This window comes from Engraulis encrasicolus, chromosome 1 (assembly GCF_034702125.1).
Source record: "Engraulis encrasicolus isolate BLACKSEA-1 chromosome 1, IST_EnEncr_1.0, whole genome shotgun sequence".
Lineage (NCBI taxonomy): Eukaryota > Metazoa > Chordata > Actinopteri > Clupeiformes > Engraulidae > Engraulis > Engraulis encrasicolus.
Window position 1 is genome coordinate 28,577,597 of NC_085857.1, and position 23,450 is coordinate 28,601,046.

Consider the following 23,450-nt stretch of genomic DNA (forward strand, 5'->3'; position numbering starts at 1 on the left):
TGCCTAGAACCACAAGCTCCACTTTTGTTTAGCTTTTATTCATATTATACAGTAGCCTAATACCTACACTCAAATGGCTTGGGTTTTATTTGAAAACTAAAACTTGGGACGATGCAAACAAACCTCTCAACTAACTGGCTTCCTTGCAACAACAAGCATTCATAAAACAATTAAACAAGGAACTCAAAACCTTTGAACCCCGCATCAGTAGGTGGTAGTCGAGAGCCTGATATCGTCTAGTGTCCGGAAGTGGCCACTGCCGGTAAGGAAAAGGTTAAAGAGCAACCAGAAAAAATACCTCCGCTACTGACAATTGTTTGTGATTCTGCAGGGATGGAGGTGACAAGACAGAGTAAGGACCTTACCTTTGCAAAAGTACAGAAGCCGGGCAATATAGCACACTCCCTAACTGTCATTGGCATGCAGCCGGCTTTGTAACGGAACGACTGTGGTCGTGGAGTGTTCCGCTGTTCATTTGTCTGTTTGTCTCTGCGAAGCAACCTAGCCTGCCGACAACACGCGCTAGCTCGATGCCGAGTTGAATCAAAAGTAGTCGGCATTGATCCGTGCGTGACCCCTTGTGTTTTTCTTCCCCTGCAGATTTTAAAGAGAGCTTAAGCACCGTATGCAGCGCCATTGACGAAGCCGACTTTCTTGCCATAGACGGGGAATTTTCAGGTAACAGGCGTTTTGGCCTCACATTGCATTATCCATATAAATTTGTGAGGCGCTCATGGATGCATTAAAAACGGCTGCTGCGTGTAGCTAGTTCTAGTTGATAATCTTCCATCTTAATCCCTACTCACACATGTGCATTCTATACGTGTATTCTTGGGTACAACGTTGCCGCTTATGCTTCAGATGGAGGCAAACATAATGTGTAACGCTTGTCTACCTACTGTGTGCATGGATGCTTGCAGGCATAAGCGATGGTCCATCGGTCAGTGCACTCACGAACGGACTGGATACGCCAGAAGAGCGCTATGAGAAGCTGAAAAAGGTATCAAATTGACGCATACGCATTGCAATCTAGGTTGTAGAAGCTAGTCTTATTTTGGGGGATCTAACTTTCCCAAGGGGGCGGAGTTGTGCATTTATATTCATCACATAATCACATGTTTGTGCATCCTGCTAGTTGTCTATTTTTTTTTCCAATAACTACATGAGAAGCCGAAAAAGATCTTATAATTGTGTGTGTGTGTGTGTGTGTGTGTGTGTGTGTGTGTGTGTGTGTGTGTGTGTGTGTGTGTGTGTGTGTGTGTGTCAGAGAGAGCGCGAGAGCATGAATGAATTGCCCCTCTGTTATTTCGGGGGCAATGAGTTTTTTAATACGTTAGTCACATCAATATTACATTAATCATATCAGATACATCATGATAACTCAATAAAATTATCAATGATGAGCTACTATGTGATGAGAAGAATCAATCAGTCCTACAACTGTCCATTTTTTATACTTAATGCTTATGTCCCCTTCGTTCTGGTCTTCAACAGCATTCCATGGACTTTCTGCTCTTCCAGTTTGGGCTCTGCACTTTTAGATATGATAAGAACGAATCAAAGTGAGTGCTTCTTACGAATCTGTGTCAATTATATAATGACAATAGCAATTGCAGAATAAGCAGTGGTATTGATGGTCTGGTTCTTGACACCACCTCTTCATTTTTTTCTTGCAGGTATCTTACAAAATCTTTTAATTTTTATGTATTTCCAAAGCCATTTAGTAGGAATTCTCCAGACAAAAAGTTTATTTGCCAGGTAAGGTTATTGTCTTGTACAATTCCAATGCTGCAACTGTCAACCATTAATTAACAAAATATGAACAACCCTTTCGTTATAGTTCTGATGAATCTGCTGGTGGTGATCTGAACATTTTTGTTTCTATTCTAACAGAGTTCCAGCATAGACTTTCTGGCCAGTCAGGGATTTGACTTCAACAAAGTTTTTCGTCACGGTGAGCTTTTGAGGATTTTTACTTCAGATCTGTTTGTGGATTATTAGTTGAGAGGGATCCATCCATCTGTCTGTCTCCATCTCTGTTGACCTCTCGACGAATTGTATCATATCGTACTGAATCGTGGGGCATTCTTAAGTATCGAAAATAATTGAATCGCTGGCCCCTCCCCAATGCTCTTACTCCATAACGTAATTGGAAGAAATGGAATCGAATCGTATCGTGGGCCATTTTTAATTATCGAAAATAATCAAATGGCTACCTTAAGAAATTGATATCAAATCGTATCGTCCTGGAGGCTGTGATTTCCACCCCTACCTCTTGTCCTCGTAGGCATCCCCTACCTGAACCAGGAGGAGGAGGTGCAGCTGAGGGAGCAGTACGAGGAGAGGAGGAACCAGTCCAACGGGGCCGGCAACCCCCCCTTCATATCGCCCTCCTCCAAGGGATCCATCAACGTCCCTGAAGAGCACAAGGACTTCATCAACCGCGTGGTGTGAGTAACAGGATTTTTTCCCCCTTTATTTGTGTGACACGACTGTGAAGAGATGGACATCAAGGGAGTGGGAGAGAGACGGGGAAGGGTCTGCAAAGGACCGGGCCACGGTAGGGCTGTGATTACGGCTATATTTGACCATACATGAATGCCGATGGATGGATGATTTGGGTGGATGGTGAGAGAGACTTTATTAATCCCCAAATGGGAAATTGACACAACACATAACGGCAAGACAAGGGGTGGTCCCGACCCCCTATTTCAACCACTGACGTAGGGCGTGTTGATAGTATGGAGTTGATGAAATCAAAGTAGTTTGGCGGATGTTTAAAATTTTTTGTCTGTTTCTGTGTATTGACTATTTTTGTGGACGTATATACCATGCAATGGTTCAATAAAGGAATTTTAAGTCAAAAAAGTCTGTCTCTCCATTACAGAGTTGTTTTGCTGTGTATGTTTCTGTAGGGAGAAAGTCGAGGCTCTTCTAAGCAACTCAGAGAAGACTGTGGACTTGGATCCATGCACTGGGTAAGAACCACAGTGCATAATATGGTTATGTCTCAATTATTCAGATATGTTGTCAGTCCTGTTAAAGTGTGTACTAAAATTTCTATTGCTGGCATATTTTACATTACATTACATTACATAGCATTTAGCAGACTCCTTTGGCCAAAGCGACTTACAAGCAAAACCAGGCATCTTGTTTTGCTCCACCTATCGTGTGAACCAATTTTTTCTCTGTAGAGTGTTGAGTAAGGTGGTGGGCGAGTTGTTCGTGTAAACATGTTCTGGTTGCTATGGCTACAGTTCATGGTTGACATGACGTTTTTTCTCTTCCCCTCTTTGTTTTTAGTTTCCAGAGGAAATTAATCTACCAGACACTGAACTGGAAGTAAGTACAGAGAATTTTGTTGCTTGGATGGTTGAATGAATAGATAAATGGATGACTGATGGATGGATGGACGGATAAGTGTGCCTATAGCCTGGTTTAGACTCCTCCTGCAGCTTCAGGAGACTTACTGTCAGAACCCAAACAGCCACCACGCCCCCCTCTTCAGAGCTGAAACGCTGCAGCGCTGAACATATACTTCTCCCAGGCTGAATTGTTCGTAATGCACCATGACGCACAGACATAGTGAAGAAAAAGATGCATCAAAGCTATATATGTGCAAGGCATACCTGCAATGATTATGGGCATAAATAATAGTGTTGTATTTTAATGTGATGGAAATTCTTTGCAGTACAGTAATCACATTGGCCATGTCTGCCACCAGGTACCCCAAAGGACTCCATGTCGAGACAGTGGAAACTGAAAAGGTAATTGACATGAAAGAGTTTTCTTCTTAATAGTCACTGCACTGAACCATAACTGGCATGGCACAGGCAGTAATACAGGTAATACTTCAAAAGGAAAACCGTGCACTTGTTTGACTTTATGCTCTTTTATTCAGAGCGAACAGCACGCTTCCCATCTGTGCGGCATCAGGTTCGCTCTGACGCACAGAGGCGAAACGCGTCATTCGCGCTGAAGAAAAGAGCACAAAGTTAAACAAGTGTGCGGTCAACTTTTTCCTTTTGAAGTATTGCATACTCATGCATTTACCAGCACCTAGAAGCTGTGTATGGATCTTTGAACTTTAGTAATACAGGTACATTTTGTGTTTTTGTCTTTTGTTAAAATTAATCTACCATTCATTTGTGCTTCTGTCTTGGCTGACATCACTGACCTGACCTCTCTTCCTGTTTCATTTTCCCATGTCTCCTTCTGTTTCTATTGTTCAGAAGGAGCGTTTCATCCAGATCAGCAAGGTGGACGAGGAGGAGAGGAGGCGGAGGGAGCAGGCCAAACAAGAGAAGGAGCAGGTGAGACAGACTCACAGAAGAGGAAACCCGTCCTGTCAGAATTAAAGTCAAAAAGGCCTGTGTGTTTATAATTTATATATTTATAAGTTGACACCTAGTTGCAATTGAGTGACGTAGGGGAATTTACTGTACTGTCACCTTCTTGAGGCCATTCTGCATCTGTGGGATGTGCTGCCTGATTATCATCAACTTTCAAATCTCTTCCGAGACTTTCCAAATGGCATGGTTGACCCGCCTCCCTTGGTTTGCCACTGGTTGTTTGCTTCCCAACCAAAGTGAGAGGAGTTCCTGATTTTTCAGGAGCTCACAAACAAAATTTGTATTGCTCCTGGCCTGACTAGAAGCAACGCTGAAGGTATGGCGTCACTAGGAGTGTGTGACCTGGCTAGTGCTGACCTGCTTGACGATATAGCTGCATCTGGAGGTAGTGAAATCAGAATGTGTGATTGTGGCCTACCAGTGGCTTAAGCCGGGCATACACTGTGCGATATTTTCACTCGTGGGTCTTAAGCTTCTGCTCACACTGCACGATGGAATTTCACTGTTTAAAAGTTCACAACTCACGACTCACGTCCTCACACTATACGAGCCGACAGTCGGATGCGAGCGAAATGCTTACACCGTACGACGTGACAGGCATGTTTCCCCGGTTTGTAGAGGAGGTAACATGCGCACCTGAGGTGAGGTGAGGTGAGGTCGCGCTCAACAGCGAATCGCACGGCCCTATTAATTTGTACATGTGAAGTGTCAAATCGGGTCGTAGCACTGCTTTAACTGTGCGATTTACGCACGAGCCACGACCAGAATTTCAAACCGTTTTGATTTTCTTGCGACCCTGCGATTGCACGACCGTGAGGCGAAATCGCTTGTCCTTACCCCATGTACACTGCACGATGAGAGACTCACGATTGACCTGTGATTGAGCAAGAAATCGGCCCGACTCTCAAAAAGTCGTGCGAGTGCCAAATCGGGGCAAAATCGGGGCAAAAGTCGCACAGTGTAAGCCCATCTTAAGTTGGCCGGACACTGGAGTGCTAGGCGGGTGACCCGGGTTCGATTCCCGAGCCGGGTCATATCCCGATCCTCCCCTGTCTCTATCCCACTCATTTCCTGTCCCACTCTTCACTGTCATGTCTAAATTAAGTTGAAAACCCCCCAAAAATATATGTATTAAAAAGAATGTGTGTTGATTGTGATTGTTTTCACAGGAGGAGCTGAATGATGCTGTGGGATTCTCCAGAGTAGTACATGCCATGTCAAAATCAGTGAGTTCACACATGACTGCTTTCCTGATCGACGATCGATTTGAAATCTCTGATGTTTTAAGTTGAAATGACACTTTGGATGTTTTTTTTGTTTTGTTTTTTTTAAGAAATCTGCTCTATGTTTTCTTCATTAATTTACTTATTTTGATATTTTCTTGTTAATTTACTAATTTACTTATTTCTCAAACTCAGGGAAAGCTGGTTGTTGGCCACAACATGCTTCTGGATGTCATGCACACAATCCACCAGTTCTACTGCCCTCTACCAGAGGTAGGTCAATTATTTAACATCCAGTGCCCTGCCGTGGCCTAACTACGCCCCCAATGGCGCCCCAAGTGAACGGTGCGGCGGGACTGTACCATGCCCAGGGTACCTCAGTCATGGAGGAGTATGGAGAGAGTACTGGTTAATTGGGTCGTGAGTCAAACCGGCAAACTTTGGGACACAAGTCTGATGCCCGAAACCGCTTACCCATGACTGCCCAAACTGTCAGTGTTGCCTGTCAGTTAGCAAAGAGACTCCCAATGTGTTATGATGCTCAAATCTCAGTTTTGTTAAACTGTTCAGCCCGTTCCATTCAATGTTGTATACCGACAGTTGAAATGTGTCATGGTTTTTGTTTATCTCGCCTAGGACCTCGCTGACTTCAAGGAGGTGACCATGTGCGTCTTTCCCAGGTAGGATGATTTGGTTTTGGAAAAAAAAATCCACAAGAGTTGTAGAGAATGGTTTGGCGAAAAAGTGGCAGTGAACATGCTTTTGGCTTATTTATCCGGAAGCTCTAAAATCATTTGTGTTCAATCCATTCAGGCTGTTGGACACAAAGCTGATGGCAACTACTCGACCCTTTAAGGTATCTCACACTCCGCTGTCTAATTCAGAAACCCTTTCTATAAACTGTGATACTGGTGTGTTCAAGTTATTTTTGGTAGTTCCTGACTACTTGTGCCGTCCTGTGTGTGTATGTGGCTACCTCCCTTACTCTGTATGTGCATGTGTGCGCGTGTGTGTGTGCGCGCGTCTGTGTGTGTGCGCGTGTGTGTGCGCGCGCGTGTGTGTCGCTACCTCCCTGACTTTGTGTGCGTGCGTGCGTGCGTGCGTGCGTGCGTGTACGCGTGTGTACGTGTGTACGTGTGTGTACGTGTGTACGTGTGTACGTGTGTGTACTGTACTGTACTGTACTGTACTGTACATACATGTATGTATGGGGCTACCTCCCTGACGTTCTTTTCTGCTGTTCTCCTTCTGCAGGAGCTGATCACCAACACCTCATTGGCTGAGCTGGAGAAACAGCTCAAGGAGGGCCCCTTCAAACCCCCTAAAGTCGGTACGTCACTCGGCTCATGTCATCCATTTCCCGCCTTCGCAGGAATTCTTTACAGTAGTAGTCAATGGGATGTTGCTTTTTAGTTGCACCCAAGAAGTCACAGAATGTGTGTACATCAGTAGCACCTAACAGAAGATGGCTGAAAGGAAAAGATAAAGGTCTGCAACACTGATGCCTTTAACCTTGTTTGGGAGCATCAAACAGTGTTGCAGACCAGGGATGCAAACAATTAATCTACTTTAATCAATTTATGTGTTAATGGATTAAGAAACGCTTAATCGCAATTAATCGCCAATTCAACTGACAAGAGACCCAGGTGAAATGGGCATGTGAGGAGGGGTGTGAATAGTGGGAATATTTTAAATCACCTTTTTGGATTTAAAAAAAACTAAATAGAATCAATTGAAATGTAGCATTTTAATTTTTAGATTTAGTAGGTTTTTTTTTTCAAGAAACATTGAGATTTTGGGGGTAAAACGCAGCTTTTCAATTAATCGTAAGTCGATCGACAAGGCAATCAACTAATGATTATCGATCATCATTTGCATCCATTGCGGAACTTTTTTATCTTTTCCTTTCAGCTTTTTAGTTGTGTGCAGCTAATCTGTATGCAGTCTGTTGGTCAGTCCATCAGAAACTGGTTTGCTTTTTGTTGAGTTTGTCCTCAACGTAGGTGTGTGGCTTTCAGGTTTACTACCTACTAGTCAGAAGATTCCTTTCTGTCTGAAGTTCAGCTGTTGGAACTTGGAGCCTCCTCTCAAATGGTGGAATGTTGTTTTTTTCCTATTCTAGAATGTTCTGAAGGCTTCCAAAGCTATGACACAGGAACGGAGCAGCTCCATGAGGCTGGCTACGATGCCTACATCACTGGCCTCTGTTTCATATCCATGGCCAACTACCTGGGTAAGTGCAGAGTGGATGAGGGTGGGTTCTGTATCTAAATGTTCGGAAGAGTGGCTGTGTGTAGGTGTAGGTAGCATGGACAGCCGTGGCCTAGTGGTTAGGGAGGTGGTCTTCAGCCAAGGTATAGGGAGAGATAAAGGTGGGATTCGAACCTGCAACCCTCTGATCCGAAGTGCCACATATCCTCACATTGTTCTGAACTGTAGCCAATACGCTGTAAATTATTAAATCGCTTCAGCTTGGTGTAATGTAAATGTTGATTAAATTAACTTAAATTGGAAAAAATGTCTCATTGTGCTGTTGTCCAGTGTTGTGCTTATCACAGTGCAGTGAAATTTCAGTTTCATTGATAAGATTGTTGCTTTTTTTTTACTAACCCTTCTCCAATATCTGTTGATTTTCTGTTTTTGTCTTTTTTTCATTTCAGGTTCATTCCTCACTCCACCCAAACCTCACATCTCTGCCAAATCCAAGCTAATCGAACCGTTTTACAACAAGTAGGTGCTTCCCTGTTTGCTCAAGTATGGTACTGTATGGATGTCTCAAGAGATTCGCAACAAAGAGCAGCCACAGAGGCCTACATGCCCTTGAAGGTGCGCTGTGTAGGATGGTGGCCAGAGTAGGTATTGCAACTAACTATGTTGCTCATTGAAACTGGGCTGCCTATTTGCCAAATTTGATATTTTCGTGAATATTTCCTTTACTGAACTAATATTTACTAGTACAGTGAGTTGTGCAGATGAAAATTCAAAATGGTGGCAAATGGGGAAGATCCCCCTTTTCATGAAGGAAAAGTATCATTTTCCCGGTCATAATGAATACTTAGAATCTGATGGTGCTGGTAAGTATTCATGAAAAAGGTAGCATTTGTGAATGGGCAGCATGAATTCTGGAAAGAAACTTCTAAAAACGCAGTGCACTTTTAATGCTAGAGGGAACTTGCACTCAATCAAGTGCAAACCTTGAATTATTTTGATATGGGCCTTGAGTGACTTTTTTTATCCTTTTTTTCTGTGGCCCTTCAGGCTCTTCCTCATGCGAATCATCGACATCCCCTACCTCAACCTCAATGGACCAGACTGTAAGTAGCTAATTTCATAGTCTAGCTAGCCTGCCTTTTTGGTGTGTGTGCGCACGCATGTGCTCACAGATGTGATCTTATGTGGATACAGTAGTACCACAAAGTTGGTATAATAAAATGCTTGTGCGTAAAATAATGATTTTATACAGTATGCAATGTATATTACACAATACCACATTATAATCTGAACGACAAATGCTAAAAGCGGGCGTGCGCGCGCGTGTGTGCTTACGACATTGTAACATCAATCACAGTGTGACGGTCTGTCTTCTTCCCCTCCTCCGCTCACCTGCGCTGAGCTCGGAGCTCGTCCCAATTAAGCGCAGCTGAGCGCAATTGCAATCAGTGTGGCATTCTAGTTTCCTCTTGTTCTTAAACTCCCCTCACTCACTCCAAAATGAGAGTAGCAACACGCACACACGCACACAACACACCTAATATTCGTGAGCCCGAGTATCCAGCCTGGATCTAAAACAGTCACGTTTGGTACTATTGCTACGGAGCATTCGTGATATCCGAAATAACTGCCGTAAGCGTGCCGACATTGTCTTTGCCTAAGAAGAATGGAATACATCGTCTAAAAGGACCTGGGTGGTTCCCTCTTCAATAAGAAGACTCGTGAGTAAATGAACTGGCTGGATATTGCCACTAACTTCGCTGGCTGCTCTCTCCGTCTTGCCCTTCACCCCCAAACAATACACACCTTGACAAGTTACAACGCAACTCCACCAAAAGCCCAGAAACGCACATAATTCCACACACCCACATTACAACACTACACTTACCTTCTCTATCCTCTTCCTCTCCTTTTTTCCCCCTATTTTTGGAGAGTTGATAACAACGACTAGGCCTATTTTTTTGTTCTTGGAACATATTGGATTAATGCCCTTTGGATGTAATGCCCTTTTTGTTGGATTTACCTTTTTGTGTTGGATTAATGAACAACGAATTAATGAAGATTTGAAACTTTAAGGAACTGCCTCGTCTCATGCTTTTCACTTTTACAAACATTGACTGATTCACTGATATTTTTTGCTGACGGTGTTTTGGGATTTAATATTTTTTTAAGATTGCAGTTCCCCCAATCACCACACCGTTACAGAATGGCGCCCAACGTGGGGCCGGAGATTGTTTTGTTTTATCTCTGAGCCCTTGATCTTCAACTGATCACTTATTTGTTTGAGAGTGGCTGCTTCGCTGTTTTTGCCTATGGAGTGACATTTGTGCCACCGTTTTTGAATTACTGAGTATGGAGTGACATTGGTGTCAAAAACATCTGAACATTTAAGTTTTGCATTTTGGATATTTTTTGAATTACTTGCTGTGCTGGACTTTGAATTAACTTTGCTGTGCTGGACATTGAAGCTCTGCTTGCCCTGCTGATCAGCCGCCGCGCTGAGCTTGCTTGAACTTTTTTGCTGTGCTGTTTTGGGACTTTGAAAAAAAAAAACGCACACACACAGTAACACAAGCACCACACACACCCTTTGCAATTTTCACTTAATTCATTACATTGATTCTTATACCTGTAACCTGATCATTCGCTGTGCATTCGTTGCTGCCCCCTGCTGTGTCTTTTTGATATTGCTCTTGCATGTTGATAGCTGATATTTAGCACATGAATCGATTGATATCTTTCATCATGTCTTCCCCTCCTCTTCCTACTGATTCACCCCCCAACATCTTACTCAACCCTCCTAACATAAATACACCTGTCCCTTCTTCTTCAAACATAACTAATGTTCAGGTCTCCTCTGCACCCATACCACTTCAAAATCTACATACACCTGCCCCTTCTGCTCGCATACCTACTTCTAACACACATACTCATGACCCTGCTGCAGACAGGCCACTACATCCCATCTCCCTACTTGATCAGACAGTGGCTGAAATGTCTAATCCACTTTTAATCACCTGTGCTCCCTCCATTGCCCCTGTAACACATAGCAGTTCCCCTGTGTACACCAGCGCTCAAGATGGAGTAGTAACTCATTCCACTTTTTCACTTGACCTCTCTGCCACAACCCCAGTGTCTGAGGATGGTTCTCCTTTGCCACTCCCAGGAGCACTTCCAACTCCAGGACGTGCATTAGGACAACTGGCAGAACGTGCACAAGATAACTGGGAACAGGTCTACTTACTAGTTGAACAAAATCAGAGAGAAATCGGAGATGCAATGAAAAAACTCAGTGATCACATGCAGGGTAAATTTGATGAACATGCATCACAGTCTCAAGCTCACTTCGCCTACCTCACAACCACTGTGCTAACTATGCAAGACAAAATGGAAAGAGAACTAGATTCTATCATGAAAGCAATGAGAAAAGTAGCTGCTGAGGAGTGTGAAAAAGTACGAACTACCACAACTTCTGAACTAACCTTTAATGTACAACAATTGCAACTTGAACTCCAAAGGGATTTTAAAGCATCTCAAATGACTATGTCTGACATAAACGGCAGGATGATGACTCAAGGAACACAACTGACTGAGTGCATGTCACTAGTGAACACCCTGACAGCCAGATTCGACTCCTTGTGTGATCAAGTGCAGAGAGTGGAGAACACTTCTCGGGACACACAGAGGCAAATGGGAGAATTGCAACGAAAAGTCACTCAAACCTCACATGTACCCGTTACGAGCCACACACAGGTCAGCTCTTCGGCACATGTCATTTCTCAACCTGCTGTGTCTTCTTCCTCTAGTGTACACTCTTCTGTACACTCTTCCAGAGTGGATCATATAAAGCTGATGAAAGTCTTTCCTACTTATGGAAAAAACGAGACGACACAGACCCTGTGCTTTTATTTGTCAAAATGTCAGGACTTTATTGCACTGCATCCTCTGACAGACGCTGACATTCTTGCCACATTCCGGACAGTTCTCCATGGTAACCGCCAGGGGACTGGTGGAAATCACCCGTACTCAAGTTGGTACGTGGGAGGAGTTCAAGACTTCTTTCCTATCCGCATTTCTGGCCGAAGATTACCAAGATGAGCTGGCGGAGAGAGTGCGCACAAAAAAGCAACAAGACAAGGAGTCAATAAGAGATTTTGCTTATCCCTACAGAGCATTATGTAGGAGATGGAATTCACTACTCACTGAGCAAGATATTGTGAAACTCATACTTAAGAATATCAAGCCTTACCTTGCCAGTCAACTTCGAGGACGTGTGAAAGATGTCGATGAGCTTGTCCGTCTTGGTCACCAATTGGAAAAGGACCACGAACACCAGCTAGAACAGGACCAAGCAAAACACATCAGATACAACCAACCACAACAGGTTTCAAACCCCTTACCACATTCAGCACAAGGCCGACCACCTCTGTTGTGCTGGAGGTGCAAAGGCACACACAATCCTGGTTCCTGCCCTCAACATAGCTCTCCTGTACACCACACTCGCCAACAACATTCACAACAACAACATAAACAGAAATCAAATCAGAAATCAAGTGGAAATGCAAATGCCCTTACTGCTGTTTCATCTAAGAGTATGAAAAACACACTTACCTCCTCTCCTTCCGCGACTGCTCCCGCCATGGATTTGCCAGGCCCCCTTGCTCCTCAACAGCTGGTCGTGCCTGTGAACATAGGTTCCTGGTATGGGAAGGCTATCCTAGACACTGGTGCAAGCTGCACCCTATTACATGAATACCTGTGGTCCGATGTGATGAAGTCCAAAGCACTTAACCCATGGACACAGGGTTCTTTGTACCTAGCAAATGGAGAGCTTGTAACACCACTTGGCTGGATCGATCTAGATCTTGGTGTTCATGGAAACGTGACTGACCTGTCAGTAGCTGTCCTTCCATCTGTGGCACTGGCATACGGAATTGTCCTGGGACTAGACTTCATATACCATAGCCAAATACAGTTGAATGTCTCAGACAACTCTTTCACGTTCAAAGCCAATCCATCCGCTGTCTTCTTCTTCCAACCCGGAAGTGCACTAATCTCTACATTGTCCCCACAGTACCGGACACTACACACACACCACGTGTCGCTCATCAGTTCCATTCCACCTCCTCTGCTGTCCTTGCAGCCACAACGCTTAAGCGTACAGGACTACATTGAGCGAGCAGTGTCAGCCGCTCAAATACCCGAGGATGGGAAACAACAGTTGTGTGACTTACTACTGAGCAACCCTGATGTGTGCACTCACCGCATTGGGAAAACAGAGGTGCTAAGACACGTCATCCACACTACCACCAACGTTGCTGTCAAACAAAAGCCATACCGCATGTCTCCCATCAAACAGGCCATCGTGAAGGACCATGTCCAAGAGATGTTGGCACAAGGCATCATCGAGCCATCACATTCTGGCTGGTCCTCCCCGGTTGTTCTGGTGCCTAAAAAGGATGGTGGGCATAGATTCTGCGTCGACTACCGACGGCTGAATAAGTTGACAGAGAGTGATGTTTTTTCCACTACCTAACATTTCAGAGATTTTGGAGTCCTTGGCCGGATCCACAATCTTCTCTACCATTGATCTCAACTCTGGATACTGGCAAGTAGCCATGAGCAAGGAAAGCAAACCCATGACTGCTTTCATCACTCCATCTGGCTTGTATGAGTTCAAGGTGATGCCCTTCGGACTCAAGAATGCTCCTGCCACGTTCCAAAGGTTGATGGCTACTGTATTGGAGAGACTGAATGGGAAATGCTGCCTCGTTTATCTTGACGACATTTTATGCTTCTCGAACTCAGTCTCCCAACACTTCTCCGACCTCCAGGATGTCTTTGACTGTCTGTTCCGTGCTGGCCTGACGGTGAACCTCAAGAAGAGCCACTTCTGCCTGTCTGAGGTTAAATTCCTTGGACACATCGTGAATGCTGCTGGTGTCACTGCCGATCCGGACAAAGTGACCGCAATCATGAATTACCCGGTGCCCCAAAACCTTAAGGAGGTTCAAAGGTTTCTGGGACTCTCCGGTTGGTACCACCGGTTTGTCCCAGGCTTCTCCCAGATTGCCGAGCCACTGAACCACCTGAAGAAGAAGGACCAAAGCTTTGTCTGGACTGCAGCTTGCCAACAGGCATTTGAGAAACTGAAGGCATGTCTCACATCACCACCTGTTCTAGTCACCCCCATGCCTGACCTGCATTTTGTTGTCCACACCGACGCAAGTGATACTGGTCTTGGTGCAGTGCTCACACAACGCACAGGCCCTGAGACCGAGCATGTCATTGCGTTTGGAAGCAGAACTCTGAACAAAGCAGAACGGAATTACACCACAACAGAAAAGGAGTGCCTAGCAGTCATTTGGGCCCTTGAAAAGTGGCAGTACTATCTTGAAACAAAAATGTTCACAGTTATTACTGATCATGCTGCACTCCAATGGGTCCTGACGTCTACGAAAACATCCAGTCGACTCCTGCGATGGGCTCTGCGACTGCAGAAGTTTGATTTCATTGTGGAATATCGCAAGGGAAAACTAAATGTAGTCCCCGATGCCCTCTCTCGTGTTCCACCTCCAGCTGGGTCGATTGCAACCGTTCAGATCCAGAAGGTAGACAGTTTCCCTCTGACTGCTGACATCCTGTACACAGACCAACACAATGACACACACATTCAAAACATCCTCAAGGCACTGGCAGAAAAAACGACCCAAAAATGCAGCAAGACTTCACTGTGATGGAAGACATGGTGTATCGAAAGACCACCAACAACGGCAAGACACTCCACCGCCTGTACATCCCGGCATCCTTGCGGGACGAGATCTTCCATTCCTACCATTCGTCACCTATTAGTGGACACTGCGGAACATTCAAAACTTACAAAAGACTCTATGACAGGGCTTACTGGCCAGGAATGTGGACGGACGTGAAACATCGGATTGCTTGTTGCCAGCGGTGTCAGACCAGAAAGGCTGACAACAAGAAGCCTGCCGGAAAAATTCAGCAGACAGAGGTGAAGAGACCCAATGAAATGGTGGGAGTGGACATCATGGGCCCTTTTCCTCGAAGCACAGAACAAAATGAGTACCTCATCGTCTTCGTTGATTACTACACCCGGTGGGTTGAGCTTTTCCCAACCAGAACAGCCACTGCACCAGTTGTTGCCAAACTCTTCAAGAGAGAAATTCTCACTCGCTGGGGAGTCCCTGACTTCATAGTCTCTGACCGAGGCTCTCAGTTTGTCTCCTCCCTGTTTAAAGAGCTCTGCAACAGTTGGGCAGTCACGCCAAAGCTCACAACAGCATACCATCCCCAAACCAACATGACTGAACGTGTAAACAGAAATATCAAGGCCATGATTGCATCTTTTGTCGACGACAATCACAGAAGGTGGGATCAATACTTACCTGAATTTCGGTTCGCCTTGAACTCGTTTGTCCACGAGACAACAGGAGTTACCCCTGCGGAACTGCAGCTTGGACGCAAACTGCAGAGTCCAATGGACAAACTCCTGTCCAGTCACAGTTTGTGCCCTGATGATTCTTCCTACGATGTAGTGAAACATCTCAAAGACCTGCAAAACAAAGCAGAGCAAAGCAGTAAGATGGCAAAACGCAGACAACTGCGAAATTACAACAAAAACAGAAGAGATGTCACTTACCTGCCGAAGGACAGGGTCTGGGTGCGCAATCATCCTCAGTCTTCTGCAGCACGCTACTTCTCGGCCAAGCTGGCTCCAAAATGGAAAGGCCCGTACAGAATTGTCCGGCAGTTGGGTCCTGTGAATTTCCAGGTGGTCCGGGAGGACACTGGAGAGGACCTCTGCACTATTCACGTACACAACCTTAAGCCATGCTTTCCAACAGCAGCGGAACTGGATGCCCGGGAGAGGGAAGGTCTTCGGACACTCTTCGAGGAATCGTCGGATGAAGAAGACTTCCCTGGCTTCCAAGATTGACCCTCACAACCTACGGTTGTTCTTCCATGGGGGGGAGAATGTGACGGTCTGTCTTCTTCCCCTCCCCCGCTCACCTGCGCTGAGCTCGGAGCTCGTCCCAATTAAGCGCAGCTGAGCGCAATTGCAATCAGTGTGGCATTCCAGTTCCCTCTTGTTTCAAAAACTCCCCTCACTCACTCCAAAATGAGAGCAGTAACACGCACACACGCACACAACACACCTAATATTCGTGAGCCCGAGTATCCAGCCTGGATCTAAAACAGTCACGTTTGGTACTATTGCTACGGAGCATTCGTGATATCCGAAATAACTGCCGTAAGCGTGCCGACATTGTCTTTGCCTAAGAAGAATGGAATACATCGTCTAAAAGGACCTGGGTGGTTCCCTCTTCAATAAGAAGACTCGTGAGTAAATGAACTGGCTGGATATTGCCACTAACTTCGCTGGCTGCTCTCTCCGTCTTGCCCTTCACCCCCAAACAATACACACCTTGACAAGTTACAACGCAACTCCACCAAAAGCCCAGAAACGCACATAATTCCACACACCCACATTACAACACTACACTTACCTTCTCTATCCTCTTCCTCTCCTTTTTTCCCCCTATTTTTGGAGAGTTGATAACAACGACTAGGCCTATTTTTTTGTTCTTGGAACATATTGGATTAATGCCCTTTGGATGTAATGCCCTTTTTGTTGGATTTACCTTTTTGTGTTGGATTAATGAACAACGAATTAATGAAGATTTGAAACTTTAAGGAACTGCCTCGTCTCATGCTTTTCACTTTTACAAACATTGACTGATTCACTGATATTTTTTGCTGACGGTGTTTTGGGATTTAATATTTTTTTTAAGATTGCAGTTCCCCCAATCACCACACCGTTACAACAGACATTTCTCTCCATTCTTTTCTTTGCAGTGCAACCGTCACGGGACCATGTTCTCTATGTGACGTTCCCCAAAGAGTGGAAAACCAGCGACCTGTACCAGCTGTTCAGTGCCTTCGGTAGGTGTCATGTCACATTTGTGGCAACCATGACCTAATGGTTAAAGGTTAAGTTCAGACAATTTCAACATGCAGTTGTGTAATGCTCACACTACCCTGGACTTGTCAGTACCTGAGAATTTTTTTTTTTCAGCCTTTTCCGAGATCCTGGTCATTGTAATGGGGGCAGGTGTTTGTTAAAATTTCAAAAGAACATCTTGATTCATTTCCAATAACATCCAAAAGGTTATGCAACATCAGCAGACAACTAGCAAACAGTGATACCTTTTGGTAAAATATTTTGAGTATGTTAAGAATTTTTAAAGTGTAAACAAAATCTGCCCCCATTAGAATAGCTCAGATCTCGGAAAGGGCAGAGCCAAGAAATACAGCATCACCGGGTACTGACAAGTCAAGGGTAACGTGAGCATATTACAACAGCCTATTAAAATTGGCGGAACTGGTACTTTAAGGAGATGTATTTTAGATCAGATGGTTGCAAGTTCAAATATCATTGTTCCACTTTCCATCTATCTCCATGACTGAGGTGCCCTTCAGCAAGGCACCTCACCCCAAACCGCTCCAGGGACTGTAACCAGTGCCCTGTTCTTAAAATAACTGCAAATTGCTTTGGATAAAACCATCAGCTGAGTGTAATGTAATGTAATTTGCACACAGTACAATTACCAGTTTAAGCCCAATTTTAATTGACTTTGGTAGATTACATCACCGCACATTTGTATACATTCATTTATATATTAACCTGTTATATTAACCAGTTAACGCCCAGCAGATATTTAACCCAAACGTGCAAATTTGGCCGTCCACAACAACCTGCTTGTACTGCATACGTTTAATGACTCACACCTGCCAATATATCGGTGTGTGCATACAAATAACTACTTAATCTACTTACTAACTAGGCACAACTTTCACCTGTTTGCTGTAGTTTGGCAGACAAAGTAAGATGCAACTTGTCTTTTTTTTTTGTGCGATTTTATGTCTTCATTATTTATTGACGTGTAGGTGATGGGTTTTTCTGACTGTGCTTTTTGGCTTGTCAGGAAACATTGTGGTGTCATGGATCGACGACACGTCTGCATTCGTCTCTCTGAGTCAGACCGACCAAGTGCAGATTGGTGAGTGTTGTCTATCAGTTTAGCCTTTTTTTGTTGGCCTTGAAATATGGCAAGAGGCCCTGCCGTGGCCAAACGGTAGGGCACTCGTCTACCATGCGGCTGACCCGGGTTCATTTGCTGGCCCTTCCCCGTATCACTCTCCCCACTCGCTTCCTGTCACTACCTTCACTGTCCTATCATAAATAAAGTCAAAAAGACCAAAATAAATGAATACATAAAATAAATATGCCAATAATATAAAGTGTGACAATAAAAAGTTGACCATCAAAAAAAGGATGTCAAATCTGAATGAGACAGACCCAAGTTTAGATTCATTGAGTGAGTGTTTTATGTGGTCTTCAAATATGCCGACCATGTCAACTCTGCAACTGAGTCAACAAATTGTTAGCGTGTTGTCTGCCTGTAGCCAAGAATGACTTAATGCTTTCTGGTCTGGCAGCTCTTCATAAAGTCATCACTAGCTTTGGTCATGACATTTGGTCATATTTGGCATAAGTGAGAAGTGGGTCAACAAACCAAAATTGTGTATAAACACAGATTTGGACTAAACTAAACTGCCTGTAAAAAGCACTGCGTGATGTGCACCAACTTAAATATCTTGACTCTTGACTGAGTGTTTTGTATTTAATTTTCAAGTACGTTTGCCTCTCCCATAGTAATAAAAAGATGCATAAAAACGCCGACTGTGACGCAAATGCTTTGGATTTCGTGTTTCGTTTTCAGTTTAACCAGATGCCAAAATGGGCCAAATCTGCAACCATGGACATGTAAAGAAAGAACAGTGTTTGTGTGTTGTGTTCATGGCTACAAAACAAATGACATACAGTACAAGTGAGTTTGCGGAGAGCTACAGTATGAGATGGTACACCCTTACTCCCTTCTATCAGTATATTTACTGTATTTGTGTTGTGATCATAGCTACAAAACGGAGAAAAACATACAAGTGAATTTGTGGCGAACTACCAGATCCAAACATGCACTATTCACTCACTTCTATTTTATTCTCTCAATCTAACACTGTGCGATCTGATTCTTGATCGTAATTGGCTGATTGGCCGTTCCAAGCCATAGACGTGGGTAGAATCTTCGTTTGGAATAGAGTTTGTTTTTGCCCGATTTACTAAGTTAAAACCTTGCGTCTAAGTTGATGGCGGGACTCTGGTGCAGTTTGGTTGGGAGAATACAGGAAGAGCAGTTCTTTGCTATCATACAGACATCCTAACCGGAGATTCTACATAGACATTGCGCTCCAACTCCCCTTCCCCGTTATAAATTGAACACAAACCCACAGCCTCTCGTGGTTTATTGCTTAAGTATATCAGCATGTGTGTTGTATGTTTGTTGTCTGTATTTTAGCCATGAACACAAGTGAGTTTGCGGAGAGCTACCGCATCCAGACGTATGCGGAGTATGTGAGGGCGAAGCAGCAGCGGGACAAGAACCCGAACGCGCCGGCCAGACGACGCCCCCTGGAGGACGGCTGGAGCGATGTGCCCTACTGCTCCGCTACCACAGCCATGACGACCGCCGCATACAGCTACACGCACAACAGGTACTGCCTATGCATACGTCTGATGTTTGAAGAGTGTGTGTGTGCGCTGATGTGCGATGTGTGTGTGTGTGCGCACACGTGCGTCTGTGCGAGTGAGTGAGTGTGCAATGTGTGTGCCCGTTCAGGCGGGACAGGGCTCTGAGGGAGATGCAACAGCCAACAGCAGGTGTCTGTGCTCATGATGGGACCTCATTCCTCCCCCCCCTCTTTTTCTTCTTTATCTCTCTCTCTCTCTCTCTCTCTCTCTCTCTCTCTCTCTCTCTTTCTTTCTTTCTTTCTTTCTTTCTTTCTTTCTTTCTTTCTTTCTTTCTTTCTTTCTTTCTTTCTTTCTTTCTTTCTTTCTTTCTTTCTTTCTTTCTTTGTCTTTCTCTCTCTGTCTTTCTCTCTCTTTTTGTCTTTTTTTCTTTCTCTTTCTCTTTCTGTCTCTTTCTGTCTCTCTCGCTGTCTTTCTTTCTTTCTTTCTCTGTCTTTCTTTCTGTCTTTCTCTCTCTGTCTTTCTTTCTCTTTCTCTCTCTCTGTCTTTCTGTCTCTCTCTTTCTTTCTTTCTCTCTTTCTTTCTGTCTCTCTCTCTGTCTCTCTCTCTCTCTCTCTCTCTCTCTCTCTCTCTCTCTCTCTCTCTCTCTCTCTCTCTCTCTCTCTCTCTCTTCTGTGTGTAGGTCTCTGATGGGCAAGCGCAGCATCAGCCCCATCCAGGAGGAGCAGGGCCCTGACGGAGACGTGGAGGCCAACAGCAGCGGCAGCAGCGGCTGGACCAATTACAGCACTGTAGACAAAGGCTTCAAGAAAATCAAAATGGATGGTACAGTTACATTGCATCTCTCACACACCAGGCTGTCATCATGTTTTAGCGTATGTATCACACGCTATAGCACGAAGGCGTGCTCCTCAGCGTAACGGTAAAGCGCTGTCATGCTCTTTTGACACGAGACGAGGTTCGCACAGTTTTCCCGCCGTGTCGGCGATTTTGTTTTGCAGAGAGCATTTCTGTTACTAAACGCAAATATACTTTGCTGTGCCCTAACCAAAACCATCCCTAAACCTAACCTGTCAGTAAAGCAATGTTTCTGCTGCTTTACTTTTGCCAAGAACCGACATTAGACGAATTTCTAGCTAAATTGTGCCTCAACCAAAACCATCCCTAAACCTAACCTGTCGCAGGGCTTTAACTTGTAAAGGTGTATTGGACACACGCGATAGTGGGTTCAAATCGGCATGTCATCTATACGCAATGCATGATGACATGTTTGACACACACACAGACACAGACACACAAAAACACACACACACACACACACACACACACACACACACACAGACACACACACGCACAAAACATACAGATATGATCATAAACGCACACGTGATCAAATTAAAGCACCGTGGACAGGGCTTTTAAGAAAATCAAAATGGATGGTACAGTTATAGTCACACACACACACACACACACACACACGCACACGCACACGCACACGCACACGCACACGCACACACACACACACACACACACACACACACAAAACATGAACACATGCGTAAGGAAATTACAGCACTGTGAACAAAGGCTTCAAGATGGTCAAAAGGGATGGTAAATATGGAACACACAGTCCCCCACTAAAGCATACAAACAAGCATTAACACTTAAAATACACAAACTAACACACTACACTGTGGACACGATCTTCAAAAAGGTCAAAATGGATGGTACAGGCACACACGCTTGCGTCTTCTGATTTTCCTATGTGTTGTTTGCCCTTCATGTTTGTCTCTTTTAAATAAATATATCATTAGTAATTATTTCCTGGTTTTGTGTCGTTGCAGGGAGTGGTTCATTTGATAGTGGGAGTTCCCAGTCGTATGCAGATGTGGTGGAGTCCAAGACTAGCGACAGCTGGTTTAAACAGTAAGTCTTGTGTTCTAGAACCACCCTTTCAATCTTTGTAATTTTATAGGCAGATGTGCCTGTCAATCATCACGATACTGTTGCCTAATGGGTGCAACGAAAATTCGCCCACCGAAAATATTGGGCTGAAAATGCAAAAAAAGACACTTTCAGCTTTTGGTCAAAAGCCAATTGAGTGGCCGAATTGGAGGCCGAATAGAAAATGAATTGAAAATGGGCATTAATTGAATACTAATTACAGTTCTACTTCAACATTGAAGATTTCAAATACACATTTATTTTCTTTTAAAAACATTTATTGTAAGCCGTAGATGTAAGCAATATTTGAAAATAGTGTAAACCCCAACTTTTGATAACTTTTAACTTGACTGCAAGTTTCGTTTTTTGGTTTCGGTAATTGGCCAAGTGATTAATTATTATTCGGTTTCGGACACAATTTTTTTTTTCGGTGCATCTCTACTAATTGCCTCTGGTCCTCTCACCAGACCGGCCACCACTGGCAGGCGGAGCATGAGCCCGATCCAGGAGGAAGGGAGTTGCGAGGCGGTCGACGAATCAGAGTGGCCGCAGCCGTCAGCCAATCAGGCGGGGAAGAAGGGCGGAAAGCACAAGAAGATGAAGGCCGATGGTGAGTGTGCCTCTCTCTCTCGCTCACTCACTTGACTGTTTTTTCTCTTCTTTTGCATCCCCTTGTCCTTTTTCCTCTTTTTTTGCCCCCAGTCTATTTTGAACACTTTTTTGTCGTATAAACTTTCTTTGTCGTTCTGTCCTTTTCTTTATCAGCATTACCGTTTTCCCCTGTTGCTGATTGCCCAGTTGTCAAGGTTGTCTTGTAACTTTTTTTTGGAAGGGAATCACCCGGAGTCTTTCTTTTTAATTGAATGCGCTTAAAATGACGAGACGTGTGTCTTAAAAAGGATATTTCATGATCACTAGTACCTGTTAGCCAGGCCACGCCCTCCTAGTGATTCAACACCTTTTGCGTTGCTTCTAGTCAGGCCAGGAGCAATACAAATATCTTTTCTGAGCCTCTGGAGAAATCGGGAACTCCACACACTTTCTCGGGAAGCAATCAACTTTGAGCAGCTCCAACAGCCCTGGGTAGAGGCGTGTTCAAGGCAGTTACGTGGTTTAAATGGAGACGTTTTATTGGGACTAAGAAAATGTTTGGTTTAAACTTCGCCACAGCCTTTTCTGGCCTCGACCAGCAGCACACCGAGGGAGGGAGGGTTAACCAGGACGTTTGGGAATTGTCATTCGCTATCTTCTGGGTCAGACCAACATCTTGGTACGATGATAATCAGGCAAATCTATTTCGGTGACTTCTCCTAAATCTCTCTCTCTCTCTCTCTCTCTCTCTCTCTCTCTCTCTCTCTCTCTCTCTCTCTCTCTCTCTCTCTCTCTCTCTCTCTCTCTCTCTCTCTCTCTCATCAGAGTCCACATCCTCCTCCTCATCGTCGTCCAGTCTCTTCGATGTTCCACAGGTGTGGTAGCAGGAGCTGGTTCACCCACTCATCCCCAGCACACCACTTATTTCAACACACAATACAAAACAGAACGATATCTTATTAAAACAAAGCAAATATAATTCAATGTAACAAGAAGCCATACACAACCTCCTTTCTTGGCACAGCACACAAACTCTTGGGAGAGATTGAAATATTGTTATTTTTGATCTTTTAGTGGGTTGATTGTTGTTGCCTGAATGAATGAATCGTCTTGTCAGAGAAGTACACGTGTCTCTGTCCTGGGTGGTCTACCTGTAGAAAAAAAAGCTTAAACCTGGCTAAATTAGCCTAGAGAAAGTGGCAAACCTGCTAATAAATAACCTGCATATGTTATTTACCTAAGGAATTGAGGACTACATGCTCTCCTATTAGCTGATTTACCATGACTTCTAGGCTGAGGTGTGTTAAGTAGGTGTTTACTGTTATAGATGTGTTTACTGTTATAGATGTGTTCACTGTTATAGATGCAATTACAACACTAGTAGTAGGCCTAAGTTATTACATAGTCTGCTCTTTGTAATATTATATACTAATAGTGTTGCAGTTCCATCCAACAGTAACACTATTTCTACGTTTACTTAATACATCTCTGCCTACCGTACAGGTTAACTCTGCCTGGTTT

The 23,450-nt window shown here is 44.2% G+C and overlaps 1 protein-coding gene across 1 annotated transcript; it reads left to right on the forward strand.

Moving 5' to 3' along the window:
* Positions 1-272: 272 nt before the first annotated feature.
* On the forward strand, positions 273-22,850 carry parn (poly(A)-specific ribonuclease (deadenylation nuclease)). The gene is made up of 26 exons (XM_063199788.1): positions 273-352; positions 601-678; positions 921-1,000; positions 1,495-1,562; positions 1,677-1,758; positions 1,894-1,954; positions 2,288-2,450; positions 2,916-2,978; positions 3,304-3,342; positions 3,725-3,767; positions 4,233-4,313; positions 5,522-5,578; positions 5,771-5,848; positions 6,212-6,255; positions 6,389-6,431; positions 6,830-6,905; positions 7,698-7,808; positions 8,236-8,305; positions 8,834-8,889; positions 16,664-16,750; positions 17,794-17,868; positions 19,225-19,420; positions 20,077-20,219; positions 21,239-21,320; positions 21,806-21,948; positions 22,755-22,850. Exons 1-26 carry the CDS (start codon positions 334-336, stop codon positions 22,811-22,813), a joined length of 2,097 nt encoding a protein of 698 aa, XP_063055858.1. The 5' UTR covers positions 273-333; the 3' UTR covers positions 22,814-22,850.
* Positions 22,851-23,450: the final 600 nt, after the last annotated feature.

What these genes read in the sequence shown, in the direction of transcription:
- parn (XM_063199788.1), top strand. An exon ending in CAACAAAGTTTTTCGTCACG is followed by an intron (nt 1,955 to 2,287) that starts GTGAGCTTTTGA and finishes TTGTCCTCGTAG; the next exon opens with GCATCCCCTACCTGAACCAG. An exon ending in ATCCATGGCCAACTACCTGG is followed by an intron (nt 7,809 to 8,235) that starts GTAAGTGCAGAG and finishes TTTTCATTTCAG; the next exon opens with GTTCATTCCTCACTCCACCC.